At 35.7% G+C, this 26,421-nt stretch overlaps 1 protein-coding gene across 4 annotated transcripts in view; it reads left to right on the top strand.

Annotated features, from left to right (window-relative positions):
- The window catches only part of LOC117991596 (protein bunched, class 2/F/G isoform-like), a 222,488-nt gene that overhangs the window by 111,123 nt on the left and 84,944 nt on the right, over window positions 1-26,421 (top strand). The window contains exons 2-4 of one of the 4 annotated variants that reach the window (XR_011238147.1): window positions 3,246-3,374; window positions 3,706-3,793; window positions 23,658-23,703. The exons of 1 other annotated variant lie outside the window; for it this stretch is intronic. Coding sequence is in view for 2 of the 3 variants with exons in the window: in XM_069506953.1 (XP_069363054.1) it covers window positions 3,246-3,374; window positions 23,658-23,661 (133 nt within the window). In the remaining variant the exon portion in view is untranslated. Of the gene's footprint in view, window positions 1-3,245; window positions 3,375-3,705; window positions 3,794-23,657; window positions 23,704-26,421 lie in introns of those variants that run through there. 2 more of the 4 variants (XM_069506953.1, XM_034979192.2) reach the window with 2 other exon arrangements.

Consider the following 26,421-nt stretch of genomic DNA (forward strand, 5'->3'; position numbering starts at 1 on the left):
TAAAATCATATGTCATCATCATTCATTTTCAACCTAACTGTATTGTTAGATTTGAACAATGTCTTTTTCATTTGACTCCAAGCGCAGGTCACAACAGGTCATGCTTTTGAAAGCTTTGAGGCTTTAAAATTCTTTCGTCACTCGTTCACACAAGTTATTTAAAATATTGAAATAAAACTTTAAAGCGGTTTCAAAAGATCCTTTATTTTGCATTCCGCAATTTGAGTGACACTAAAAGTCTGAGGAAATGGTTTTTATGACTTTTATTTAAGTTTATTATCACCGGCGGCATAAGGACAACTTAATAATTAAAAAAACCGGCCAAGAGCGGGTCAGGCTGGCGCACCGAAGGTTCCGTACTACAGTCGTATTTTACGACATTTCGCACTATAAATCAAAAACTATTATGCATAAAAATGAAGAACAATCTGTTTTATAATGTACAGATGTACAGGAAAAGCCCTTTCATATGATACCCCACTTGGTACAGTTATCGAACTTGGTACAGTTATTTGTTCATGAACGTCATTTTGATTTTCTTCTGTGATGTAACCACAAATTCACGGTTTTCGGATTTATTCCTTTACTTGTGCTATAAGACCTACCTACCTACCAAATTTCATGATTCTAGGTCAACTGGAAGTACCCTATACGTTTTCTTGACAGACACGACGGACAGACAGATTGCAGACAACAGTGATCCTATAAGGGTTCTTTTTTCCTTTTGAGGTACGGAACCCTAAAAATGTTACTGAGATATCTAAAGGTGTGTGTAGCTAGTGTTTTTTAAATTAGAATATGTAATTCAAACTTCCCTGTTTTGATAACACTGCCTAACATTGATAAAGACAAAAGTACCTATATATTTATTTTGATTGCTTTGACTGTCGCATTGAAAATTAATATTGAGTTTCTGATATTATCATTTAATAAGATTATAATTGCCATCCAAATGCAAAGTTTATGCCCTTTGTTGCGATACAGACTTCCGCCAAAATGTGTGACCTCATGTTTTGTGACGTCAACGTTTGACTACAGTAGACATTTTAGTATCGCGGAAATTAACATTTTATACATTCAACGTATAAATTGATACTACATAATATTATGTTGGCACATCATTTATACTGATTTGCAGGAAATGTGTTTTATTGTGTTTACCACTTTATTGTTTTGTATTATATCGCTTTAAGTTACCCTTTTAAGTAATAGCCACAGTAAAAGCTTACTCAAGTCAATTATGATCAAGCAATGTGAGTTTATTTATGGTTACGATTGGCAATTGACAGTAAAATGTTTCCGCAAAATATTTTAATTTTTAACAACAATTGAACGAGTTACTGTTATATAACGTAATTAAATTAAATTATTATCAAGATAAGGGTATTTTTGTTTAAAGTCTGTACTGCCTTAGATTTCTTCTACCACAAACCTAGATATTAAAAATAGATATGTGTATTGCCAACATATTTTGAAATGTGGAGATGCGCGGGTATTACTAGGAAACAATAATTAGCGTTTAGATTTTGGCTGCCGATAGCCCATTCATACCATGCTTGCACATTTGACTCGCTCGTAGCACTGGTCTCTGATGTGGACTCGCTAATTGCGTGTTCTCGCCCACGACAGATGCGTGACAGATTTCTAGACTAACTTCCTGCAGACTCTTTATCCGTCAAACCGTGACTGGCATCTGAATGGAGTGCTTATCATCATTCACTTTGCCCACTTTACTGCAGACTGATTTATAACGGCTTTAAAGCGACCCTTAAGAAGCTTCTCTGTTTAAAGCTGTAAAGTTTTTGTTGTTTTGAAGCAATATCTCTACTTAACCTAATGGATACTCTACGAGTGCCACCTGAGCCTCATGTTTAAAGTTTGTCTGAATACTTAACCAACTTCAACTATAGCACAGTTCACCACATTTAGGGAACTTGTAACAAAACGTCAAGCCTTCGACGTCACTGGAAGGCGTCAAATGTTCCTACATTTGACGCTAGGTAGCCTGTGAATCGCCTATTTTTCTTTGACTTCGCGTCACCCATAGTCTAATATTTGACATATCGTCGATTCAGGATCAAACCGAGAGTTCCCTCACTGCAGTTCACTCTCAACTCTCACTCAAATAAAAATAAAAAAAAATATTTCATTACTTTTAATTATACTCTGACTATAGTGAGGAGATATTGAATCGAGGTTTAGGACCATTTTAATTTGATTCATGCATGTCCCAAAAAGTCAACTTTAAATTGATAAACCATTCAATGCTTGCTTGCGTTACCCAATATTAATGACACCTATGTTGCCTTGCCACTAACTTAACATCACTGCTTATTATGTAAACCTTCACCCCGCTGAGAATGTTCTGCTTAGCTCGGCTGTTTCAGCTACTATTTAACTAATACTCTTTCAGCCGTACTCAAAGTTGCATAATCATTACTTAAGTTTAGTTAAAACGAGACAGAGCTATATCTCTCACATAAATCTGTCTCGTTTTAACTCAATCTTAAGTAACGATTAGCGACTCTAAGTACGGCTGTAAGTCAATGATATTATTAACTTGGCGGGATATATCAATTTTGTGTGTACGTCAACTCTAGCTGTATAAGATTGTTTGGTATTTTGATATCTAGGCTAGTTTTGTGATAGTGTATCGATCCTAGTTCCATTTTAGCGGCCTTATCTGCTCCAGTATTCTTACGAGTGTCATCATTTAGTACCATAACTATTTTCAGTTAGTATGTTTCATACGTTTCAAATTAGATGATAAATGATAATAGCACCTATAGTAACTGCATCAACCACTCTTCAAAGCGATCGTTTCATTTCTTTTACTGTATTAAAAAGACAAAATTAAATGGATAAGATAAAAAAGTGCATTAAGTTCCTTTGGATTTTAAATAAATACTAAAGAAATTGTGAAATTGTTGGTCATGGTACAGAGTTACTCAGAACAAGAGGCAGCTGTTTTGAACTTCTATTTTCTATAATAATTAATTATGTACTGAAATAGTTGCTTGGACTGCATTACTTGATTATGAAATACTTATTGTAGACCCTACGCCAAATACTGGAATGGTTACAGGTGAAAGGTAAATCAAAATGGCGGTAGGGCAGTTATCATCTCATTTGAAACGTATAGTACTGGTTTAAAGTTAGATATTTGGTAATTGGAGCAGGTAAGTGGTCGTTTCGATTGGCTAGCTCGTCGCTAGGGTTGTGGTGACGTGGTGATGTGTCGGCAGCATCTGCGGCTTGGCGTTGGCGCTGGGCGGGAGCGGCAGCGGCAGCCCTCCGACGGTGGACGCGCGCGGTTCGACGGCGACCTCCCGCGCACCTTCACCACCGCCCTCCGAAAGGCTGCAGCATACAAGGTAGCATCGCGTTAGGAACGTTTTGTCTTTATTGTTGTTGTTTTGTTTAACGAATACTAGCTTTGTGACTTTGTTACTCCGCAATTCTATGATGCTTATGTAATTTTTTCTTCTCTTTATGTATTTACTACAATCTAAAGTTTTTCTCTTTTCTTGTAAACTCTGTCCTATGTTGCTATCGTAAATATTTGAAGTATCGTCGTGTACTTTTCTATCGCTAATAATTCATAATATATTAATTACCAATTTTGGCATATTTCTTTTTTAATATTTTGAATCTTTTAGTATAAGCCCCATTCACTGACTTAAAATTTTCATTTCCTTGTTTTAGTTCGATAACAAAGCTAGTATTTAATTTGTCGACAAAATCAAGGTGTTGGAGCTATTTTAAATCATCATTGGTGTCGGTTTTGGTTCTTGTAAGTTTTTTATTTTTATTTGTATGTGCATGCATGCCTGCTGTTAATATTGTTGTCATTTTGTCTTGTCTTTTAATGTTTGTGTCATCTGTACATATATTGTATTTCAATTCAATATCCTTGTGTTATTTATATGGTTTTAGCGTAGGCGGTAAGTTATTACTGGTAATGACTCCTTTAATTTGAAGTTATTACTCGGAGTACACAGAATTATTACCAGTCCTAAGACAGATTCAGTACAATTATCCTTACGCCGACAATGTCAATGCCACACGTTGTTAAACAAATGACTACCATTTCGCCAAATAAAGCATTAATGACAGTTTTTAGCATCTGCCTTAACGATCACATGATGCTAAATAAGTGGGCCGCTAAGGTGTTACTTATGTAGTAATTAAAATTGCAATTACTGGTAAAAAATATTAAGCGGTGTATTAGCTTTGATGTTATTCATGTGGTGGTGGGAATCTTTAAAAGGCTATGTACAGCTGTTAATACAAGTTCAACATGATACAACCTAAAATTGTAATACATCAACTGGCATCCTCAATATTATGCTCGTGTAAAACGAGCAATCTTCATTGAACACTGAAATTAAAGCACAACAATGCTCGTTGTTTCGGTCATGCAGTCCAATTTGCAAGAACAAAAAATATTCGATCATATCTTGAGGAATTGTTAAAACGTTAGTATGTACTTACTTACATAATAATTATTCAATGGAGCGTGCTAATATACACGTGGAGATTCTGTAAATGGGCCTTCGTGCCCCACGTAGATAGCTACAGAGTACAGACTGACAACCTAGCTTTACAAAAGCATGGAAATTCTCGACGATGCGTCCAAGCCACAAATCACCCAGGGGACCGGGCGGTCCAAGCATTCAAAGCCTGAATAAATTTCAAAACGTAGAGTAAACAAGCACATGTAGGCCTAGCTTTAGAGAACTTAGTGGCATGATTTAGAATATTCCAGAAATATTCGTACCTAAACATATCGTGAATGCCTTAAGCGATTACTGTAACATCACGTGACATCCTCTCAAACGAGCGTGACGGCCCGTCAGCCATCATCTATTCCGACATAGGAAGCCCTGATGACAGATCAATACAATGTTGCCAACAAACCTATGAGAATGGCGACGTTTTAAACAAATTGAAATCTCGAGTACACAGCTCATCATAACTTAACATACTTGAGTTGCCAAACATACATCTGGTATACCAATTAGGAGATGGTTATCTTGAGACTGCACGCTTAAGAAAGTAATAAATGGGAATTACTATGTTTTCAATTTTTAAGAGCAAAATGATTTACTAGGGTTTACTTGGGTTTTAGCTTTTTTTATATCCATTTAGAAGGGTAACTTCGAGTAAAGTTTAATACATACATACAACATCGAAAATTTTATGCAAAAGGAATTTTCCTCCAATGAGTTCATTTCTGAAATAGAAAGTAAAAAAATAACAAAAAGTGCTTCCAACTTTTTTACATTAAAATTACTAGCTTATGATACACAAATTTCGAACCCCTATTTCACCCCTTTAGGGGTTGAATTTTCAAAAATCCTTTCCAGCGGATGTCTACCTCATAATAGAGCTGCATGCCAAATTTCAGCTCGATCCATCCAGTAGTTTGAGCTGTGCGTTGATAGATCAGGCAGTCACCTTTTCCTTTTATATATTTAGATTAGTTGTTTTTAAAATATTATAAGATGTAAATAATGATAAAGTTTAATTATCAAAGTCGTTATGCGTTATTCCTAAATTGATAATAGGAGCGAAAAGAAAATATATTCATTCAATTGCAGTTGAAACTGCTATTTGTAGCATTTTATGGGCCCTCTATATTAGCGCTGTTTGTACTTGTGTTCATAATTCGGGACTTAGCTAAGTGCTTATGTCATGGTCCAAGAATAGAAGGCGGCTGTCAATGGGGACTTATTGCGGGTTTTTGCGTGAGGTTGTTGACACCGATTTGGATGTCATGGCAAGGATGCGGTGCGGCACTCCGCACTGCGGCTTGTACGTATTCGTATCTGGTATTTTAAAACGTTTTTTGCGAAGTGAAATGTGAACACTGAACACGTTTGCATGTTGAGTTTTTTTTTGTAGGTGGCTACGTTTTTCATGTACGGTACCTACCTATTTTTGTACGAAAAACACTCGAAACAGTCCGTAGGTGTCGGATAACTACAATTTTTTGTATGATTTCGGGTCAATGCTACGCAGTGGACAATTTGAATTAAATATCAATTTATGCGCGAAAACATTTGCTCATTTTTTACGCTTATAATTTTTTGTGTCTAATTATTCTTTTTTGGATTAAATTAGTCTGTTTCCACACATTTTTAATGTATATATCTATTGTAAAGGTGAGATCTATGCGCAACTACCTATTATTCTATACAAATAAATATTCTAAGTCTTCATTATGCAGAGTACCTAATGATGTTGGGTGCCCATGGCATATTGCTTGCTTCCCCTTTGATTATTCAAATACCTAATGCTACGGTATTCTTACAGCCGCACTCAGAGTCGCTAATTGTTACTTAAGATTGGGTTAAAACGAGACAGATTTATGTGAGAGATATAGCTCTGTCTCGTTGTAACTAAACTTATGTAACGATTAAGTGACTCTGAGTACAGCAGTGAGACTGTTAAGTCAAAATCATAGTCTCGCTGGTAGGTGTACCTACATAATTTGGTGTCAAGTGAAACGAGCTCTAGATTTAATGAGTCAACAATTACTACCTACCGAACCTTAACTATCAAGAGATGAATATTCAAATAAGCGCTTTTGGATAAGTTAAAATTAAATAGTTTTTTGTAATAGTTAACTGTTCATAACAACTTCGCAGTCAGTGAGGCGTTATCATACTGTAGAGTGTAGACTACTTTTGTTCCCACTGTGCATAAATAGAGAAAAGGTCATATTGTAGCTATAATAACTAGAAACATGGGTGAAAGATGATCTAAGTTTTGTAGTTGTGCGTATCTCTAAGAGATATGTACTCATATTGAGAGACTATACGAGTTACGTACATATGTACATTTTCAGCCACTAAAGACGCATTGTAGCAGTTGTTGTTGACTTACTTTTTTTATTATTTTTTTATTCAGATACAAGTTAGCCCTTGACTGCAATCTGACCTGGTGGTAAGTGATGATGCAGCCTAAGATGATAGCGGGCTAACCTGGAAGGGGTATGGCAGTTTTTATTAAACCCATACCCCTTTGGTTTCTACACGGCATCGTACCGGAACGCTAAATCGCTTGGCGGCACGGCTTTGCCGGTAGGGTGGTAACCAGCCACGGCCGAAGCCTCCCACCAGACCAGACCAGAAATTTAGAAATTATAAAATTCCAAACCCCTGCCAGGAATCGAACCCGGGACCTCCCACTATTAAGACCACAGCGCTCACCACTGCGCCAGGGAGGTCGTCAACTTAGATCTACATATAGTATATATGGGTTACTGGTAACCGATAGATACTAAATTTTAAGATTTTTTCAGGCATTACCCCATAACACGATCTTGTACCTACCGCTTTTGTCTTCTGCGAAACGTTTGATGTCTTATGTAAAATGTCTAACAAACCTGCAATGATCACCATAAGAACTCCCTGTCACACAAACTTTAAAGAGAAATCGTGCTACACTTATTGGTTTTAGGGGGTGCTACTGTAAGGATTTTGTAAAAATGAACTCCAGAAGGGAAAGTTATAGTATATCTACTCGCAGTGGCGTGCAGGTCATAGAGGCATAAATGCACTGCTTACCCCAGTTGTAATAGCTCAATGCATATTTTTCATTATGACCTGCCATTAAACAGGTTCCTACCTAACTAATGCCTACCCTGCCTTCAAACCCTGTGCACGCCACTGTCTACTCGTATACAATATACATGTAACCTTTGTACAAAACTATGAAAATATGGGTAGGTATGGCTGTGTTGAACGCGGGCGTTCATTATTCAACCCTTCCAACCTGTGGTTACACAGTCGCTACGTAAAACCTACTATGTTTACAATCCACCCTTTGCCGGGGTTCCAAGTGGGCGCGAATTACGCTGGGGTGACGAAATCGATGATACTTGCGTACAGTACGCGGCAGAAAATAATGCACATCGACCTTTAGAAAGAGATAGCGGTTTTGTAGAGCATTGTCTCTGTCGTTGAGACCGACAAAACGTCACATAGGTATGAGTGACAGAGACAACGCTCTACAAAGCCAAAATCTCATGCTAAAGGTCAATGTACAAGTACATTATTTTCTGCCGCTTACTATAATGATTATACCTACACCCTGCCATACGATACAGTGTTTGTCGAAATAAGATTTCCCTAAATTATGTTTAAAATAAAAATGTAAGCAACCTGACCACGAAGAAGTCCATATACGCAGCAATAAAATCTCTTATTATCTCTTTACAAGGAGAACTTACATACTAACTAAAAGCCAATTAATAAGGATAATCTGTACTTACAATAAAAATCTGTAACAGGTCCAATTCTGTACATTAAAGAATATTTTGAAATTTTTTTTCAAGGGCACTCTATAATCGATACTGAACCCAAAACTGTAATAATAATAAGACTGGTAAATTACCGCAAACATTAACAACTTCAAACTATATAAAATTAAACTCAAATTTCAAAATTAGGCTAAACCGCTATGCAACAATTTCTATTTGTAATAACAGTAAATATATTTGAACAAGTATGTAGTTTGACATGACCTTATATATTATCATGTGCAATAAAATAGGCGCTTGTATTAAATAATTATATAAGAGAAACCAGTTGTCTCTACTACCGTTGAATTAGAACAGTCTTGTAATGCAACACCGTTACAGAACTCAACTAATTGATCATTATCATAGAAATAGGTAAATCAAATAGAACCTGTTAATATTATGCTTTACCAACAGGTAGTGTCATTTGTTATCAATCGAATTAATGCCCCGTATTATCTATCCATCGTTGATTAAAAATGTTACTCTAATATAGATTTTCAATGAATATTTAACTAGAAAAGAGTATTGACTTAATATTCGCAAACCATAACCGTTAATTTTGATAATAATTATTATGACTCAATGGCGACTTAAGCCTCTTTATATTAATATACTATACTATACCAAAACCCTTCTTATTCTGAGAGAAGACTCGTGCTCGGTAGTGAGCCGGTAATGGGTTGATCACGAAAATGATGAGGTAATTCAAACTCTTCATGTGGTCATGTTGGTAAATTTTTAGAACTTATGAACGATTCACATACTCTACATATGCAATACATTATTGCTGACAAGATTACGTGCACCTCATCATCATCATTATTAACCGATAGACGTCCACTGCTGGATATTGGTCTCTTGTAGGGGCTTCCACACGCCACGGTCCTGCGCCGCCTGAATCCAGCGGCTCCCTGCAATTCGTCTGATGTCGTCCGTCCACCTAGTGGGGGGTCTTCTAACGCTGCGTTTTTAGGTGCGATGTCGCCATTCCAGCACCTTGCATCTGGTATGTAGTAAATGCAAATGCCAATAATCTGTATGTCAGCTATTTATAAAAAAGTGACTTAATTAGCACTTGTAAATCGCGATTTGCTGTACCCAAATGGGTTTGAAGCGGGCACCGTTACGTGCCGCATAGCAACTGGCGTAGAGTTCGATGGCCGGAGTAAACCTCATTGTAGCGTAGTACGGGGTGAGATTTTGGGAGCGGTCACTTAGGTGAAAAATTTGAGTATGAGAGAGACAACGCGGTAATTTTATCAATAAGGGTGAAAATAATATCTGATAGAAGAGATAGGTATAAAAGCATGGACAGATGTTAAAGAAAATTGAAATTTGAGATCTAATTCTGTATCAACAACTGATGCTTCGAAAATCTAGCTCTTTTTCAAATATCCTTTCTTTATCTTACAACTCTGCGGTTTCCCAGTGTATAGATATTTGAAAAATCAAAGTCGTAGGCAAATTATTTATTCAAAATAGGTAACACTGTACAATTTTTGACTGCCATTTGTTGGATTTGTAAGATAACAATGTAATGGTGATAATTAATTAACAAGCTACGAGGACTTCAAATGCGTCCAGGTCTGAGAAGAGCCTACATCAAACTCATTCGGACAATCTGTAGATATTTCTCTCAAAACTACGCCATGTGGAAGATTTCGGACGATCGCTCGATTATAAAATTGATATTTATTTTTTTAGTATAGAGAAAAAGAGAGTAAAAGTGGACAGGGAAACACTTATCTCTATGAGAGATCTCTACCAGTGACCCTTATATTAAAGTATATTTTATGGGTTAAAACAAACTATATATTAATTTAAAAGTTTCTGTTTTAATATTTGACTGACCATTCTCAAAATCTCACTCTGTAGATTTGCCATTCGCAATTCATCATGCGCGTCGGCCTGTCAATCAGCGGTGAGAATTTAGGCCTTTCGAGGTCAACTGTGGCTTATTTATGATGCTTTGTTGGCACTATTTGAGCTAATAGAACGTTGCCATTCATAATTTATTGCTGAAATAGGAAGAACCTTGTTTTAACATGTTTTGACCTAAAACAAAAACATTGGGATGATTCCAGGTAGGTAATTGATAAATATTTCCTTCACACGAAAAAATCTAGGGACGTCTGCGTTTTTACATTATTTCAAATGGCAACATCAGTATGTTATGTTATATGGGTACATAGGTAGCTAATAAAAGGTACCTAATAAATAACCAGTGGTATATGCATTTGGCGATTCAGAAGTACTTGTAAAAGTTTAATTGAATAAAAAATATTTTTATTTTATTTATTTAATGATAACGACCGACATTACTTGTAATTTAAAAGAATAAGAATAGAAGAATTTGAGTAGGCGACCGCAGTTACCTACTCTATCAAAATTATTACAACCTCACCTTAAAACATGCCCTTTGGTGCTCTTAGGTTGTACTTAGCCATGCAATTAAAAAACAAAAGCCATGGCCACTTCAAGTTGCAGAAATATTTCGTTTCATAATACACGTACAACTTACTTATTCTATAGGTACTTTACAAGTAAGAGATGTGTAACCTTAGTAAATTGCGTACGTTTGTTCATGATGAAAATGCTATTCATTCAGATTTTAATAAAGGTACATTATTATACTTTGAATAATTATGAAATACTGTATGCTACAGTCACCATTAGGCAAGCATAGAATACTTGTACTCACACATTATTTCCTGTGTGTACTAATTATTTCTTCTCAATTCTGATACAAAAACTTCATAGCTACTCCATCATTACTTGTTATGATGATTTGCGATAGAATTTGTCTTAAAATAACTCTGTACACCTGTTTATGATATGATAGTCAATATGGCCACATAGCGACTAACTTGCATTAAATGTATGCAATCATAGTAATTAATAGTTGTTATTCGTTGTCTTACATACTCCTACAAGTTGTCATTAATGTTATAATACAATAAATACTAAACCACTACAACTTTGTAGTGCTACGTAGGTAGGTACATGATGTCATTGAAACTGAGTGGAAGACTAGAAGTTAAGGAAATGATACTCTTTGACACGTTAAAAATATATAGCACGTTAGTTAACACAATGGCACGTCAACCGTAGATGGTCATAGCTTATTAGATGCCATATACAAATTGTATATGTATGACTTTGTCCTGACTTAAGAACGAAATACATCACGCAAGAAAAATAGATAATATATTATCGCAGACTTAAGAAAAACTAGACTAGCTCGGGAATAGCGAATTCATTATAGTGAAGCTAAAAAGCTTAAGTGCAAAACTTTTGAAGGATCGATAGATGTTCGTGTTTGAACTCTTCTGAATTCTGGAATGAGGACCCAGCACCTGCTAGAGCGCAGGTCGCTCCTCCACTTAGTTGAAAGATGTCATTAAAGGAGACCTCCAAGATAGGCTGATGACATCAAACGGGTCACAGGAAGCCACTGCTTCATACAACTAGCACAAGACGTTCAGAGTAGATATTCCTATTCCTATATCCTTTGTCTAGCTGCGGACTTCTTCTATCGGTTGAGACATGCCGCAATAACATGACGCTGATGAGCGACCTCGAATCAAGTAAATTGCTCTGGTCCGGCCATGTTCTATTCTGTGGCATCTATTTTTTTAGTCCGCGTATTTTATACAAAGTTTCATTAAATTCTCGGGTGTTCGCTAGAGAGCGCTTACAGTCACGACCTAACTATCTCGGCGGCGTGTTCCGAGCCGCTCGTGACCGGTAATGACGCGAAAAATGTATTATGGAACGGCAAATCAATCTGTTATTCCTCCACCTCACTCAAACCTGTCACTTAGAAATGACAAGTAAACTACAGCCACACTCACGTTCCGAGAGTTATTTATAATTAAGTAGGACGATAGAATTTTAAAGCCCTGGAAAAGAGCTAAAAAGAAATGTAATCAGAAACTATTCTATGAAATTACCTATCTAAAGACCGTTCACTAAGTATAACTTGTCCCTTGCCGTCATGCTGGCACCATTGCTTTGTCAAGTTCTTATTCCCGATCCCGATCTAAGAGCTAGCGCGCACCACGGTGCGGTCAGTTGCGGTGCGTTTATAAATACGCAAATTTGAATTTTAATCTATCAAAATCCAGTGCGGAATTAATTCCGCAGTGCGCGCACTTCTATGTAGTTATATAGTTCACAGATTTTGCGGGAAAAAACGTACGGAAATTTTCCGTGGTGCGCGCTAGCTCTGAGGGTTTTCATTGTATGATGCCATCATGACGGCAAGGTACAAGTGATAGTGAACGTAGTGTAGATGCTACAGATGCTATTATTATCTAGACTTTATACTAGTTACAAACCTCAAGCAACTTAAACATGTCTTACTTAGCAACAGCTTTTAGTGTAGGTTCAAAGTCATCTGACACTGAAATGAATATCCCCTTGTTCCATCCAGCCTTGGGAAGGTTTCACGCAGCCGACCGTGCAAGGACAGGAGTTGTTAATGTGATCGCCAAGGACAATTCTCCATTAAAGTAAAATGGATTCTCTTGCTATGAGCTACGGTCGAGATTCTTCCGATTATTGTATAATTCTAGAATGTTCATGGTACGTTTACATTACTACTAGCCACTTGTTGCTGAAGTTGTTTACTTTGTTAATGTACTCGTAAGTGGTAATTTATATATTTTAAGTATAGATAATTCCATACTAATATTACCTATGAATGCGGAAGTGTGTCTGTCTGCCTGTTCGCTAGTTTCCACGGCGGCGCGTCCGTCCAACCGATTTTGATGGTATAGACTACAGACGATCTTGCATCCAGGAGTAGGATCCTACCGGGTAGGATTATACCGGAAAATAGAGTTCCCACGGGATTTAAAAAAAAATGTGTGCGAATTAGCGGGATTCATTTATGTTTGCTTTCATCCTGGAAATAGCTATTGGCTAATATTATGAATTCGAAAAAGTATCTGTCTGTCTGCTAGCTTTTCACGGCCCATCCGCTTAACCGATTTTTGACGAAAGGTGCAGAGATAGCTTGCATCCCGGGGAATCACGTAGGCTACTTATTAATTTGGAAAATTAAAGAGTATGTACGGGTTTTTCAAAAACCTAGATCCACGCGTACGAAGTCGCGGACATCAGCTAGTATTAAATAATGTTTAGTCTATAATCTACAAGTGGGTGTGAGGTGAACCTTTGCTAAGCACCTCCCTATACAAATAATTATAACGAATTATATTTGGCGCAAAGTATTATTAATTCAAATTCCGCGTCAACATTACTGAGCAAATAAGACAGATACATAATTGAAAATAAAAGCGGAACTTTAAACGTATTACATCGGTCATATTGAACAATTTCCGGTTGCAGAAGAAATTTACTTGCCTTAAAAATGAGATAAATATAAAATACTTGCTGATGCCCGCGACTTCGTCCGCGTAGAATTAGGTTTTTTTAAAATTCCATGGGAACTCTTTGATTTTCCGGGATGAAAAGTAGTATATGTCACTCTCCAGGTCTTGATCTATACACTGCAAAAAAATCACGTCAATCCGTTGCGACGTGATTGAAGGACAAACCAACAAACAAACACACTTTCGCATTTATAATAAGGGTTACTGATTTAAGTATGACGTCAAAAATGGCTAATTATTTATAATCACAACCAGTCATTCAATTTTGCGATTAAAATTAAAAGAATATTGGTGTTTGGAACTAGTTTTTACATTAACACATGATGTCATTAGACAATTAATAAGATTGATTAATTGATGAGGATATTGTTTCTTTATCGGTTTATGCAAATCGATACACTTTAGAACTGACGTGATCCTATTTAAGGTTTAGTTCACATTTCATAACACGTTTTACACACGTCAAATATTCTATAGTCAATATAACTATGTAATAGATTCACTTCTTAAATACTTATACATATACATCTACTACTAATACATCTTGGGCCCATTCTGTTCAATATATATATTAACGACATTATATTTTGCTTTGAAAATTCTACACCGTACTTATATGCAGATGATCTAAAATTTATGAGAATAATTTATTCGCCGGATGATTCAACTCTACTACAGAACGATCTAAATAGATTAACAACCTGGTGTGAATCTAATGGCATGCAACTTAATACTAATAAATGTCTTCATATTAAATTTACTCGAAAGATCAATATCTTACCAACACAATACAACTTGAATGGCAATAGTCTGAAGGAAGTAGAGCTAATACGAGACTTGGGTGTTACGTTAGATAGAAAACTAACCTATCTTAACCACATAGAAAATGTAATAAATAAAGCTTCAAAATTGTTGGGATTTATTATGCGACAAGGTCGAACTTTTAAAGAATCTAAGACGAAAATCACACTTTACAATAGCCTTGTCCGCAGTCAACTAGAGTATTGTAGTATTGTTTGGCGCCCACATTATGCAACTCACTATTTAAGGCTAGAGCGTATCCAGAAAAGATTTATGTGGCACCTATCATACTCAGCGAAGATCTACAAAACAGTAATTTCTTATGAAAAAAGACTAACCTATTTTAAAATGATGACACTAGAACAAAGAAGAGATTTGCTAGATCTAATGTTTTTATACAAATTACTGAGAAACAACTTAGATTGCCCCAGCTTACTAAATAAAATCAATTTCACAGCACCAAAGAGATATCCCCGTCACGCTATTACTCCTTTTGTACCTCCACGCACCCGAACTGTCTTCGGCGCCAACTCCATCATCCCTCGATTATGTAAATTATGTAATAAATTCAGTCAGTCACTTGATATCAACATAAATCCACCTGGCACGTTTCGAAAACTAGTTATAAGTAACTTAATTAGACAATCAAACTAATTGTGTTAAGAAACGTTCTCTGTGTACCTACTTATTCGCAGAAATATCTATCACTTTTCTAAATATTCTTTTTTAACTATTCTTACTCCTAGGTTAACTTAACTTTACTATAGTTTTAGATTTATTTAATTACCATTGCACCTTGAATAATTTTTGTTTTTTGTGTTTTCACTATTTCGGAAAGTTTTTGCTACTTTTTGTATTATTTTACTTATATGATTAATAATTGTTTGCATGTAAATTGTGTGAATGTGCATGTAGTGTTTGCTTTCAAATGATTTTACAAACAACGTCATGTAATTTAATTTTATGTAATTTAAGATCATTTTTGTAAAAATCGCTAGGGAACCTTTTCAATAAAAATAAAAAAATAAAATTAAATACCTCAGAATTATATTATTTTGATAAGATTTAACTTCCCCTTAAATATAGAACGACCGGCTCAACAAAATTGTAAACTAACAATCAAGTAGCTGGAAGTTTCAAATAAAATAATTAAAAAGAGGAATTTTAGACAAGAGATGGATCAGTATGAATATAAATTGAGAGAAGTTTATTGTATGTCATCGGCTAATAAATAAGACTCATTTGAATACTTCAACTGTACCTGCATAACTGAATCTACGAGTATAAAGACTAAAATTAGCTTATGATCACATTCATAATGAATTTTAGTGCAAAAACATTAGTGCAGACTTTGTAAAAAATGTGATCAATGTGCATGTCTCTATATTTCGTATTTGAATTTAAAATAATATGTATAACAATCTGACGCTGAACTAAAGATATATTTGACTTTGTGATTAAACATACTAAAATTCTAAGCATAGAAAAACAAAACTTAAGAAGAAAATTTTATCCTAAAATTAAAAATATCCTTAAAAAATAGTGAAATCATCATAATATTTATAATCAACTCATCGCTGGCTCACTACTGAGACAGGGCCTCCTCTTAGAATAAGGTTTTGGCCTTAGATATATAATTCATCTAAGGGGTTTGGTCATTATGAGACTTCACACAGCTTTGAGAACATTATGGAGAACTCTCAGACATGCAAGTTTTCTAAGAGTATAATAACTAAATAATCAATTAATATTTTGCAGGAGACTAGAAAACCTTGGCGCTGTTATATATGAGCAGTATATGAGTATTATACGAACTAATCGGACTTGACACTCCTCTTAGAAGATTACGAAATATTCAACCTTTTCAATTAGCGCCGATGGTGATTATATTGCCATGACCACATCATTCCGTCAATCGTTCTCCATTTACGCAACCGTGTTTGTCTTGACTCTTGATATATCGATGCCGAAATCTATTTGAATATTAATAGAAACAATTAAATGTCTATTCCGTAATAGTACCCCTGTGAGAGAGTGAGATTGCAGTCATGGGCTAACTTGTTTCAAATTTTTTTAAAAATTGCACTTTTACCAGGCGATATTATAACCTTATCCAATTCAAAATCCATCATAGAAATTAATTTTGCGAATATTTCATTAATCAAATAAAAAATTTCGAAATATGCGCTTTGCCTGACTTGTGCAACTAGGAGCGGAGCGGGAAGTAGACGTCTTTCGACCAATTAGATTATTGAGAGATGACGTAATAAAAATATTAATATCACTGCGTCTAACAATATCTAACCTGAATGGTCGAAAACACGTCTTCTTTCCGCTCCGCTTTAGTGATGAAAATGCGCTCTAGGTCGGAAGAACAGACATTTTTTCTAAAACGTTTACAATTTATATAGACAGACCTCAAAACATAACTATTATGTTAAATGATACGATATTTAATCAGAGAACGTGTTTATTGAGCTGAGTAGCATGACAGTACAATGATATCATTTTTCATCTTACCCACTTGTATTATCTTTTTATTATAAAAAAGTAAACAAATGATGTAGGTAGGTTTTTATACATGACAATAACTAACGTTGAAAATAAGGTCAGCGATAAAATAAAGCTCTTCCTAAGCTTTGATCAAACCCTTATCCTCGGATTACTTGAAGCTACAAGAATAGCTTTCCGATGGGCGACGCTGCGAAGGACGCAAGAAATCGATTTGCTCTCTGAGCTTCGGCACGGGGTAACAAGTGGTGACCTAGAAAAGGATAAGTGGATGAACGTGTCACTTAGGGGCAAGGCACACCAACAGCGCTGAGGCGCCGCGCCCCGTTTTTCTTGATAACAACTCGAACTTATTATTTACTCTGGCATAACATAGCATAACGGAGTTCAATTTCACGTCAAAAATATGAGTAAACCTTACGATCGTATACTTCGTTCCTTCATCACATCATCTTATCAACAGCATCTTACTTAATTTAGAAGTTCGATTATTAATTTTTTTTTTTTTTTTTATTTCGACAAAATGAAAAGTGAACATTTTACACCACACTTTTAGACCAAAGCACTAGATAAAAAAACCGAGACTGGTGTTTGCAGTTTGCAGCCCAAATAGACCGTAGTCTGTGCTAGGGCTGACAAAGATCATCGACCTCACACGATTTTAATTAATTTATAATTTTTTTAGGTAGGTACCTACTTATTAGGTGTTAGTTAACCTTTCATACAAAACATTACAACACATTCATACAACCTATATATTTTAATTTTATTTTAATATGAAATTATATGAAAATAATTAATATTATTTCGAATATATTTCTTGACTTCGATTGAAATATTATGCTGTTATATTGAAGAGCTAGTAAAACTGTCTAAACAGAACAAGTAGGTACCTATGTACTTACGTCGAATTTTATTATTAGCTTTTTAGTAAAACTGTTGAGATAGGTGAGTAACACGGGACCACCAAAGTGGTGTGTTTGTAAACAAAGACATAAATTAATTAACTTTGAGGTGAAGGTTAAATATTACGCGTCCAGTAGGATGTTTTATAGCTCTTATCGAACGAATCAGAAAGCTTTATTATTCAAGCTTGCTAATTATGAATAATCGAGTGCCATTTGTAGAGTAAGTGTGTATTGTGTGTGTATTTGCGCAAAATTGTTGGAGTCACTATCTTCAGTAGACGTTAGTTGTTATAGTCTAAGATCCCTTTATAAAACGACCTTCACCGAGCTGGTTAATGGATGAAAAGTATTTTATATCAAACTAGCTTATGCCCGCGACTTCGTCCGCGTAGACTACACAAATTTCAAACCTCTATTTCACCCCCTTTGAAGGGGTTGAATTTTCAAAAATCCTTTCTTAGCGGATGCCTACGTTATAATAGCTATCTGCATGCCAAATTTCAGCCGTCCAGTAATTTGAGCTGTGCGTTGATAGATCAGTCAGTCAGTCACCTTTTCCTTTAATATATTTAGATTAAACATGTCAATAAATATATTGCAAATAGGTTGACTAAAAAATTTCAGTCCAGAACATCATTGATTAACAATTTAAAATGATTTTCTTAAACATTTCACTGGTTTGATTTACAAATTCCAATTAGACAAATTCCATATTAATGGAAAGGTTGAATGAAGCCTATAGAATATGCAAACGTAAGGTTGACTATTTTTTTTCCTGTCACAACTCGTGGGTAGGCGTTATAAATTTATTAGTGTGTTATAATTTAACTGTGGTTGTAGAAACGGACTGAATTTAAAGCGAATTATGATTGACAGGAGTGCGTACACTGATATTCGTTAGAACGTGTTATTACTATGAAGCGCCCCATCTAATGGAACATTTAAGTCTCTGGCAAATACATAGCACTCGGCAATTGACATTGACCCGGTCTGCAAATAGATACATACACTTTTCAATTAAAAAGCCGGCCAAGTGCGAGTCAGGCTCGCGCAATGAGTGTTCCGTACTACAGTCGTATTTTTTCGACATTTTGCAGGATAATTCAAAAACTATGATACATAAAAATAAATAAAAATCTGTTTTAGAATGCACAGGTGCACCTTTCATATTATGATACCCCACTTGATATTGTTATCTTACTTAGAAAATTGAAAATACTATTCATGACCACAATTTAATTTTTTTTGTGTGATGTACCTAACCACAAATTCACGGTTTCCAGATTTTTCCCCAAATGCCAGCTATAAGATCTACCTACCTGCCAAATTTCATGATTCTAGGTCAACGGGAAGTACCCTGTAGGTTTCTTGACAGACAGACGGACAGACAGACAGACAGACAACAAAGTGACCCTATAAGGGTTTCGTTTTTCCTTGTGAGGTACGGAACCCTAAAAATTGCCACAAGCCTTAATGCACTGTGATGCAAAAGGTGTAACAAATTGATTGAGAGCGGACCATAGCATGCTCTTTATTGTTGCATCAGTGTGAGAACGTATCTACATGATTGTGGCAGACCACAATCAGACATAATTTCGTTAGGTGGTTAAATTAATTAAGTTTCACAACCTTTACTTATAAAGATTCCAAGAGAAGGAGAAAGAAATTTTAAGGGTTCCGTACTTCAAAAGGAAAAAGGAACCCTTATAGGATCACTTCGTTGTCTGTCTGTCAAGTAACCTATAGGGTACTTCCCGTTAACCTAGTGGCAGGTAGGTAGGTCTTATAGCACTTGTAAAGGGAAAAATCCCAAAACCGTAAATTTGTAGTTACATTACAAAAAAAAAATTAAAACAAATGATTAGTATTTTCAACTTTCAAAGTAAGATTACTATAAATATATACCAAGTGGGGTATCATATGACAGGGCTTTACTTGTAAATTCTAAAACAGATTTTTAATTTATTTTTATGCATACCTAATGATTTTTGATTTATCGTGCAAAATGTCGACTGTAGTATGGGACCCTCGGTGCGCGAGTCTGACTCGCACTTGGCCGGCTTTTTACAAATTGAACTAGCGCTGCTACGATCATTTGTTTTGTTTGTTGATTTAGCCCTCTGCTTCACACGATTTAAGATTCTGATTTTGAAATTTAAAATGACATGTAGATACTGAATTTTTTCTTAACATTAACATTAAGCAAGTAATTTGAATGATGCAAATAAGATCATTAAGTTTAGATGCTATCATCATTCTCTTAATCAGGATATCGTAATGCCATTTGGCATCTTTAACTTATGAAATAAAAAATAAAAAATCTGTATTCTATACATAATATAAAAGACTTCTCCTGGCTGAGTGACTGTGTGATTGATCTATCAAAGCACAGCCTAAACTGATGGAGTCAGAAACTCAAAAAGGTTTTGACAGTAGGTTCTTTTTATTATTTCAAGTTTAAGTTAGTTCAAAAGAACCTGTAGAGTTTCATACCCCATAGAGTTAAAATGGCGCGTGATGAGTAATTTTTACGGACTATATAAAAGTCAGTTATTTTCCAAATTACATTAATTAAAATCAGTACTTACCTATTTATATTTAAAAAAAATAATAAATACGAGCTACACAATTTTCAAAAATTCCACCCGAGTGAAGTCGTCGCAGGTCAGCTAGTTATTAATAGAGAAAAAGTTCACAAGTCATTTGGGTGAGGAAATTCTCAAGTAGCACAAACACTAATAGAAGAAAACGTGCTCTCAAATGAGCTAGCGCAAAACCATAATATTCAACTATAATTTGATTCAAATGCAATTGCATTATATTATTCCACACAGTCATCAGCTTTTGTGCGTCCACTGCTGGACATATGCCTTTTCGCGAGTGCACCACTACTCTTACATTTGATAATATATTTCAAATCTTGCAGCAGTTGTAGTATTTCAAAATATTTAAACAAATAAAAGGTTCTATGAAAATTTTAGTATCCCACGTAACTACAATTTTCCATATAAATATTTTACAGAAATGTTAGCGAGGAAATATTTGCAAAACAAAAAGTAGCCCCTCGTATATTTAATGTTCTATAAATAATCGTGACGTTCGCTCCAACCTAGATTGATGTCCTATATTAATCAGAGAAGGCTCCACAGGCTGTAGCGCATAAGAAATGATGTCGGTTACCGTTACCATCTGTCAGTAGGTTTTATATCAGATGGACGGTGCCTACTCGTAACGGTTTTGCAGCACAAAGCCGCTGTTGTAGCCAAGGGTGATACAGTTACACGGCCCGAACGGGGCGGGGGGGAGCCCGGTGAATTGATTATTATGAAAATATAGTGCTCAATTTTGCAAGCTCGCCAATTCCGTGATACACCGCATGAGGTCGTGAATTTTCGACAAGTCGCGTAACTAAGCCAAGTCTATAAATTATATCTTAGAAATTAGAAATCATACTTGATTTTTTCAGTATTTCGTTTTGTTGTTGGACACTTAACAAGTGATTTGTTAAACGAACCACCAATTTGTTTTTCGTGCCCGTGCTTGTATCGAATGAACCAAGACACGGTCTCTAGTAATGTCGGTTCTAAACTTTTGAATATTTAGTTTTCTTTTAATCTCTAAAGATTGTCTAAAACCTGCATCAATCATTATTACAATCTCAATTGTTCTGATTGGCTGAATTTGTGCGATTCTTGTTGCAACAATGCATTGTGGCCAATAGTGAGCGAGCATTAACCAATCAGAGATGATTGCGATCGTGACATTGTAGCTGTCAAACAACTGCGGTAGGGCCACAGATTATATTATTGACTGTCATAAAAACCTACAACTCAAACCGTTGGATCTAGAAACTTGAAGTTTTTCTTGAAGGTTGTCTTAGACCGGTCACTTGGTTTTTTTTTTCTTAAATTCCGCCCAAGTGGAGCTTTGGTGGGTCAACTAATTTGTGTAGTTTATTTAATACTAGCTGGTGCCCGCGACTTCGTTCGGGTGGCATTAGGTTTTTTAAAATCCCGTGGGAACTCTTTAATTTTCCTCGTCCTCCTTGTCTTTATCTACACCCATGCAAAAAATCACGTCAATCCATTGCACCATTGCGACGTGATTGAAGGACAAACCAACAAACAAACACACTTTCGCATTTATATAGGGGTACGGATTTGTATCACATAATCTTATCTGAAAGTGTTGATAGTAATGAAAGACTTAGAATACACTCACATTATTGCCTTTACACGGACGACTGATATGGCCATTGAAACGATTTTGGCAATAGGATAGTTTCGCCCATTATCGCGTGTCCTTATAGGCTGGGTGATACGAGAAACACTGTTTTCGTGTTAGCGTTGCTTATCGACGTTTTCTATACCGCAGCTGCGCAAATAACACAATTATTAATTTCCTATTCAGAATTGGCTTGTGCTGCTTAAGCGCATTTATCTAAGTCTTTGTCCTCAATTTTTATATTGCTTGAAATAGTAATATAAATAATCAAGTAGTATTGCTGAGAGCTTATTTTGTTGCTTAATTCATAATTATTATTTATTTTAATTGCTAACTGCTTAGATTGTTATTTAGAGAAGCATTCTTTGGCCGATACATTCGAATGCCTGTCTTAAATAGTCTTAACGGATTGCCTAAGTGACACCAACTTATTCCGTTTCCAAGCAATCGCCTTTGAGTTATAGGTATTTTATATAGGTATGTATTTGACTAGATGACCTCCGCGACTTGTCCGCGTGGATATGGATACTTTGAAAATACAGCAGGATTTTTTGATTTTCCGCCATAAAATGTAGCTTACGGAATGCAAGCTTTCTCTGTACCAAATAGGTCATGTACACGAACTTCGTCCACATGGAACTAGGTTTTTTGAAAATCCCATGATTACTCTTTAATTTTCCCTGGATGTAAAGTAGCCTATCCAGGATGCAAGCTATCTCTGTACCAAATTACATCGAAATTGGTTAAATTGGATCTTAAAAAGCTAGCGGACTGACATACATATTTTTCCATATTAGTATGGATTTATATCTTACACATGCTACATAATATGTCCACGTTTCCACGATGGAAAATTTTCCTGAACTGTTGATACTTGTAGTGCCGGCTACAAATGATACTCAGTACGATAATTATTTACCAACTCTACTATAAATATACCTATAAGTACGCGACAGGTTGAGATGGTAATCAAGGTATGAGGCGGGGAGACGCCCCGCACACCCGCACGTCACCCGCGCTCGCCCGCACTGGGCTAGCGCGGGGGCTGTGCGGGTGTACGGGGCGTTCCCTCCCCAATTGCCGTCTCGACCTGTTGCCCTTTATTTTGCTTTAATAATGCTCACTCTGTTTACCTTCACTTAAGTGTAACTGAAAATAACTAGATGAGAGCTATTATTATATTCAAAAGTTAAATTAGAAATGTAAATTGAATTTGCAAGACTTGAGTAACCTACTCGGAACACCTAATTTTGTCTTTATGATTGTTAATATAGTTAGTGCTTTTATTATTTTGTAATTTATCATAACAAATAGAATATTAGGTACGTTCAATGACTTTATATTTTAACTAGTTTTAGTCTAGTTTGTTTAATTTGTTTTTACTGCTTAGAATATTGGTATGCTTTGTTGTTTAAAATTGGTACGTAATAATACGGTGTAGTGGTGTTTTTGTTACCCAAAATATACATGTAGTATGTAACAAAGTATTTTTTTCTCTTTCAGGTAAGACAATGTCTTCTAAACGGGTGACACCTATTCTAAAGCGGAGGTATGTGCTAAAGTAATCCATCAAGAAATGTTTAAATATGACTCGAGTAGGTCACTTCGGACAACGTACCAAATCTCTGTGATTTCACCCGCCGTAGAGACAACGTCAAAGTCGACATCGGTCTTGAAATCTCCCTAAATACATGAACCTGCCCTCGCTCTGCGCAAACAGCCGGTCATCTACCTCGACAATGGTTACTTAATGTCCAACGAATTAGTCATGAACTAACGCAAACATTTGCTTCATGCTTTGATCGTATGATTTTTTAGAGTTCCGTACTCGAAGGATACTAGGGTAAGGAAGCCGGTTTTCGGACAATTAGTGGAGTTGCAAAGTTTAACAGGTTGACAATATATGTTCTTGTAAAAACTTAAAACGATAAATTGTTAAAATATACTTCTGATATAGTCTATTTTCATTAAATGTGAGATTTAAAAAAAAGTATAGTGTTTTATTTTTTATCTATTTTAAATGGTGAAAATGCTGATTTTACCGATTACCTATGCACCAGTTTTCGTCCACTTATTTGTATGAGTAAATTTTCTATGCAAACGTGCATAATTTTGCATATGCATATGTGAAATAAATAAGGTAACAGTTATAGCATAATATTATGTAGTATTTATTTTCAACCAACTTCAGAAAAGGACGAAGTTTTTAATTCGACGCGTATTTTTGGCAATGTGCTCTATATATCCGTCTAATCTACACCGATTTCAATAGAAATCCTATTTTTATTTTAAAGAAAGTATTTGTCAATATAGTTCCATTTAAAATTGGTGAAGATCTGATGAATGTCTTCAGAGATAGATAATGGAACTCCTGAACGGATAAGAGTTAGCTCGTTATCAGTGGTAATAGCTTAGTAAACAGTAGGGTTCTCACTTGTATCGTACGGAACCCTTTGTGTGCAAGTCCAACTCGCACTTGACCTGTTTTTAAAACCGCAGCAGATTAGGTAGACAAACAACTTGAAAATATTAAATTAGTCATGCATGATCTAGCCGTGGTAAACTTATTACATCATCGACTGATCTTTCCGTTTCTATACCAGTACAAGTATGTAGTTCATCCTTTAAATAGCTAGTTATTACGTGTTTTACCTATTTAATTCCCAATAGATGCTGGTTATCCTACATTGATTTCAGCTTTAAACCAGATAAGAAAACTGGGTTCGAGGATTTGAGACCTATTAAAAAATACCCTTTCTGCCAAAATTCAGCTAATCCGCACTGGGCCAGCTTGGCAGACATTAGCGTAAACCATTCTCAATCTGAGAGGAGACTTGTGTTCAGTAGTGGGGTGGTGACGGGTTGATCATGATGATCATGAATTGAAAAAAATAATGATTTCTGGTATAGGTACTTAGTCATTAACTAAACTATAAAACTTGATTAAACTATCAAATATTGATTTAAATAACAGTGATAGTAGGCGAGAGATCGTAAAATAAATGAAGAACATATGAAGAAATATTGATGACAGTTCATTTGCCTGCGGAGACTGCTTTGGTCGTAAAGTGTTGCCGTTTTTTCCCCCGCAAAATCTTTGAACTGTAGAACTATGTACATAGAAGCGCGCGCAATGCGGAATTAATTCCGCACACGACTTTCATACATTTCAATTCACGGATTTTAAAACGCACCGCAACTCGCCGCACCGGTGGTGCGCGCTAGCTCTAATTTGTTCAAATCGTATGCCACTATAGGAAGCGGCTAACGGCTACATAAATAAAAGGAACAAATTATCTTTCACGATCTGAAATAGGTTGTTTACGCCACGCGTCGGCACTGAGCCAACGGACACCTGAATCTGTACTATAATGTTTTGGCACATTTTATAATGTATAATGATGTCTCCACGTTTTTGTGGATGAACAGTATGTACTGAAGATATCTACTCGTGTGCTGAAACTCTATCAAAATAAGAATGCAAAAGTATGCAAAAATTTATAATATTCTAATTTGCTTCTCTAAAGTGTCGTGTCAGCGGGCTCTATCTCATCAACCATAGTTAGAGAGTTGAAATTTTCACTTAGTGTGTAATTCTATTGCCGCTATATCAACACATCTTCTCTATACATAAAAACCGGCCAAGTGCGAGTCAGGCTCGCGCAATGACGGTTCCGTACTACAGTCGTATTTTTTCGAGATTTTGCACGATAATTCAAAAACTATGATGCATAAAAATAAATAAAAATCTGTTTAAGAATGTACAGGTGCACCTTTCATATTATGATACCCCACTTGATATAGTTTTCTCACTTCGAAGGTTGAAAATACTAATTATTAGTTCATGACCACAATTTAATTTTTTTTGTGTGATCTAACCCTAAATTCACGGTTTTCAGATTTTTCCCCAAATGACAGCTATAAAATCTACCTACCTGCCAAATTTCATGATTCTAGGTCCCTGTAGGTTTCTTGACTGACAGACAGACAGACAGACAACAAAGTGTATAAGGGTTCCGTTTTTCCTTTTGAGGTACGGAACCCTAAAAATGAATCGCTGAATGTGTTTCTGATCGCAAATCTCGAGAACAGCTGAACCGTTTTTCCTAATTCTTTTTTCATAATATTCCTTGAAGTACGGGGATGGTTCTTACGGAGAGAAAAATATTAAAGAATCGACTGTTAGGCGGTACGAAGTTTGCCAGGTCAGCTAGTAGGTAATAAAATAAAAATATCAAAATGGACGGCTATGCCTAAAAATTAAAAG

Source organism: Maniola hyperantus, chromosome 2 (assembly GCF_902806685.2).
Source record: "Maniola hyperantus chromosome 2, iAphHyp1.2, whole genome shotgun sequence".
In the NCBI taxonomy this organism is placed as follows: domain Eukaryota; kingdom Metazoa; phylum Arthropoda; class Insecta; order Lepidoptera; family Nymphalidae; genus Maniola; species Maniola hyperantus.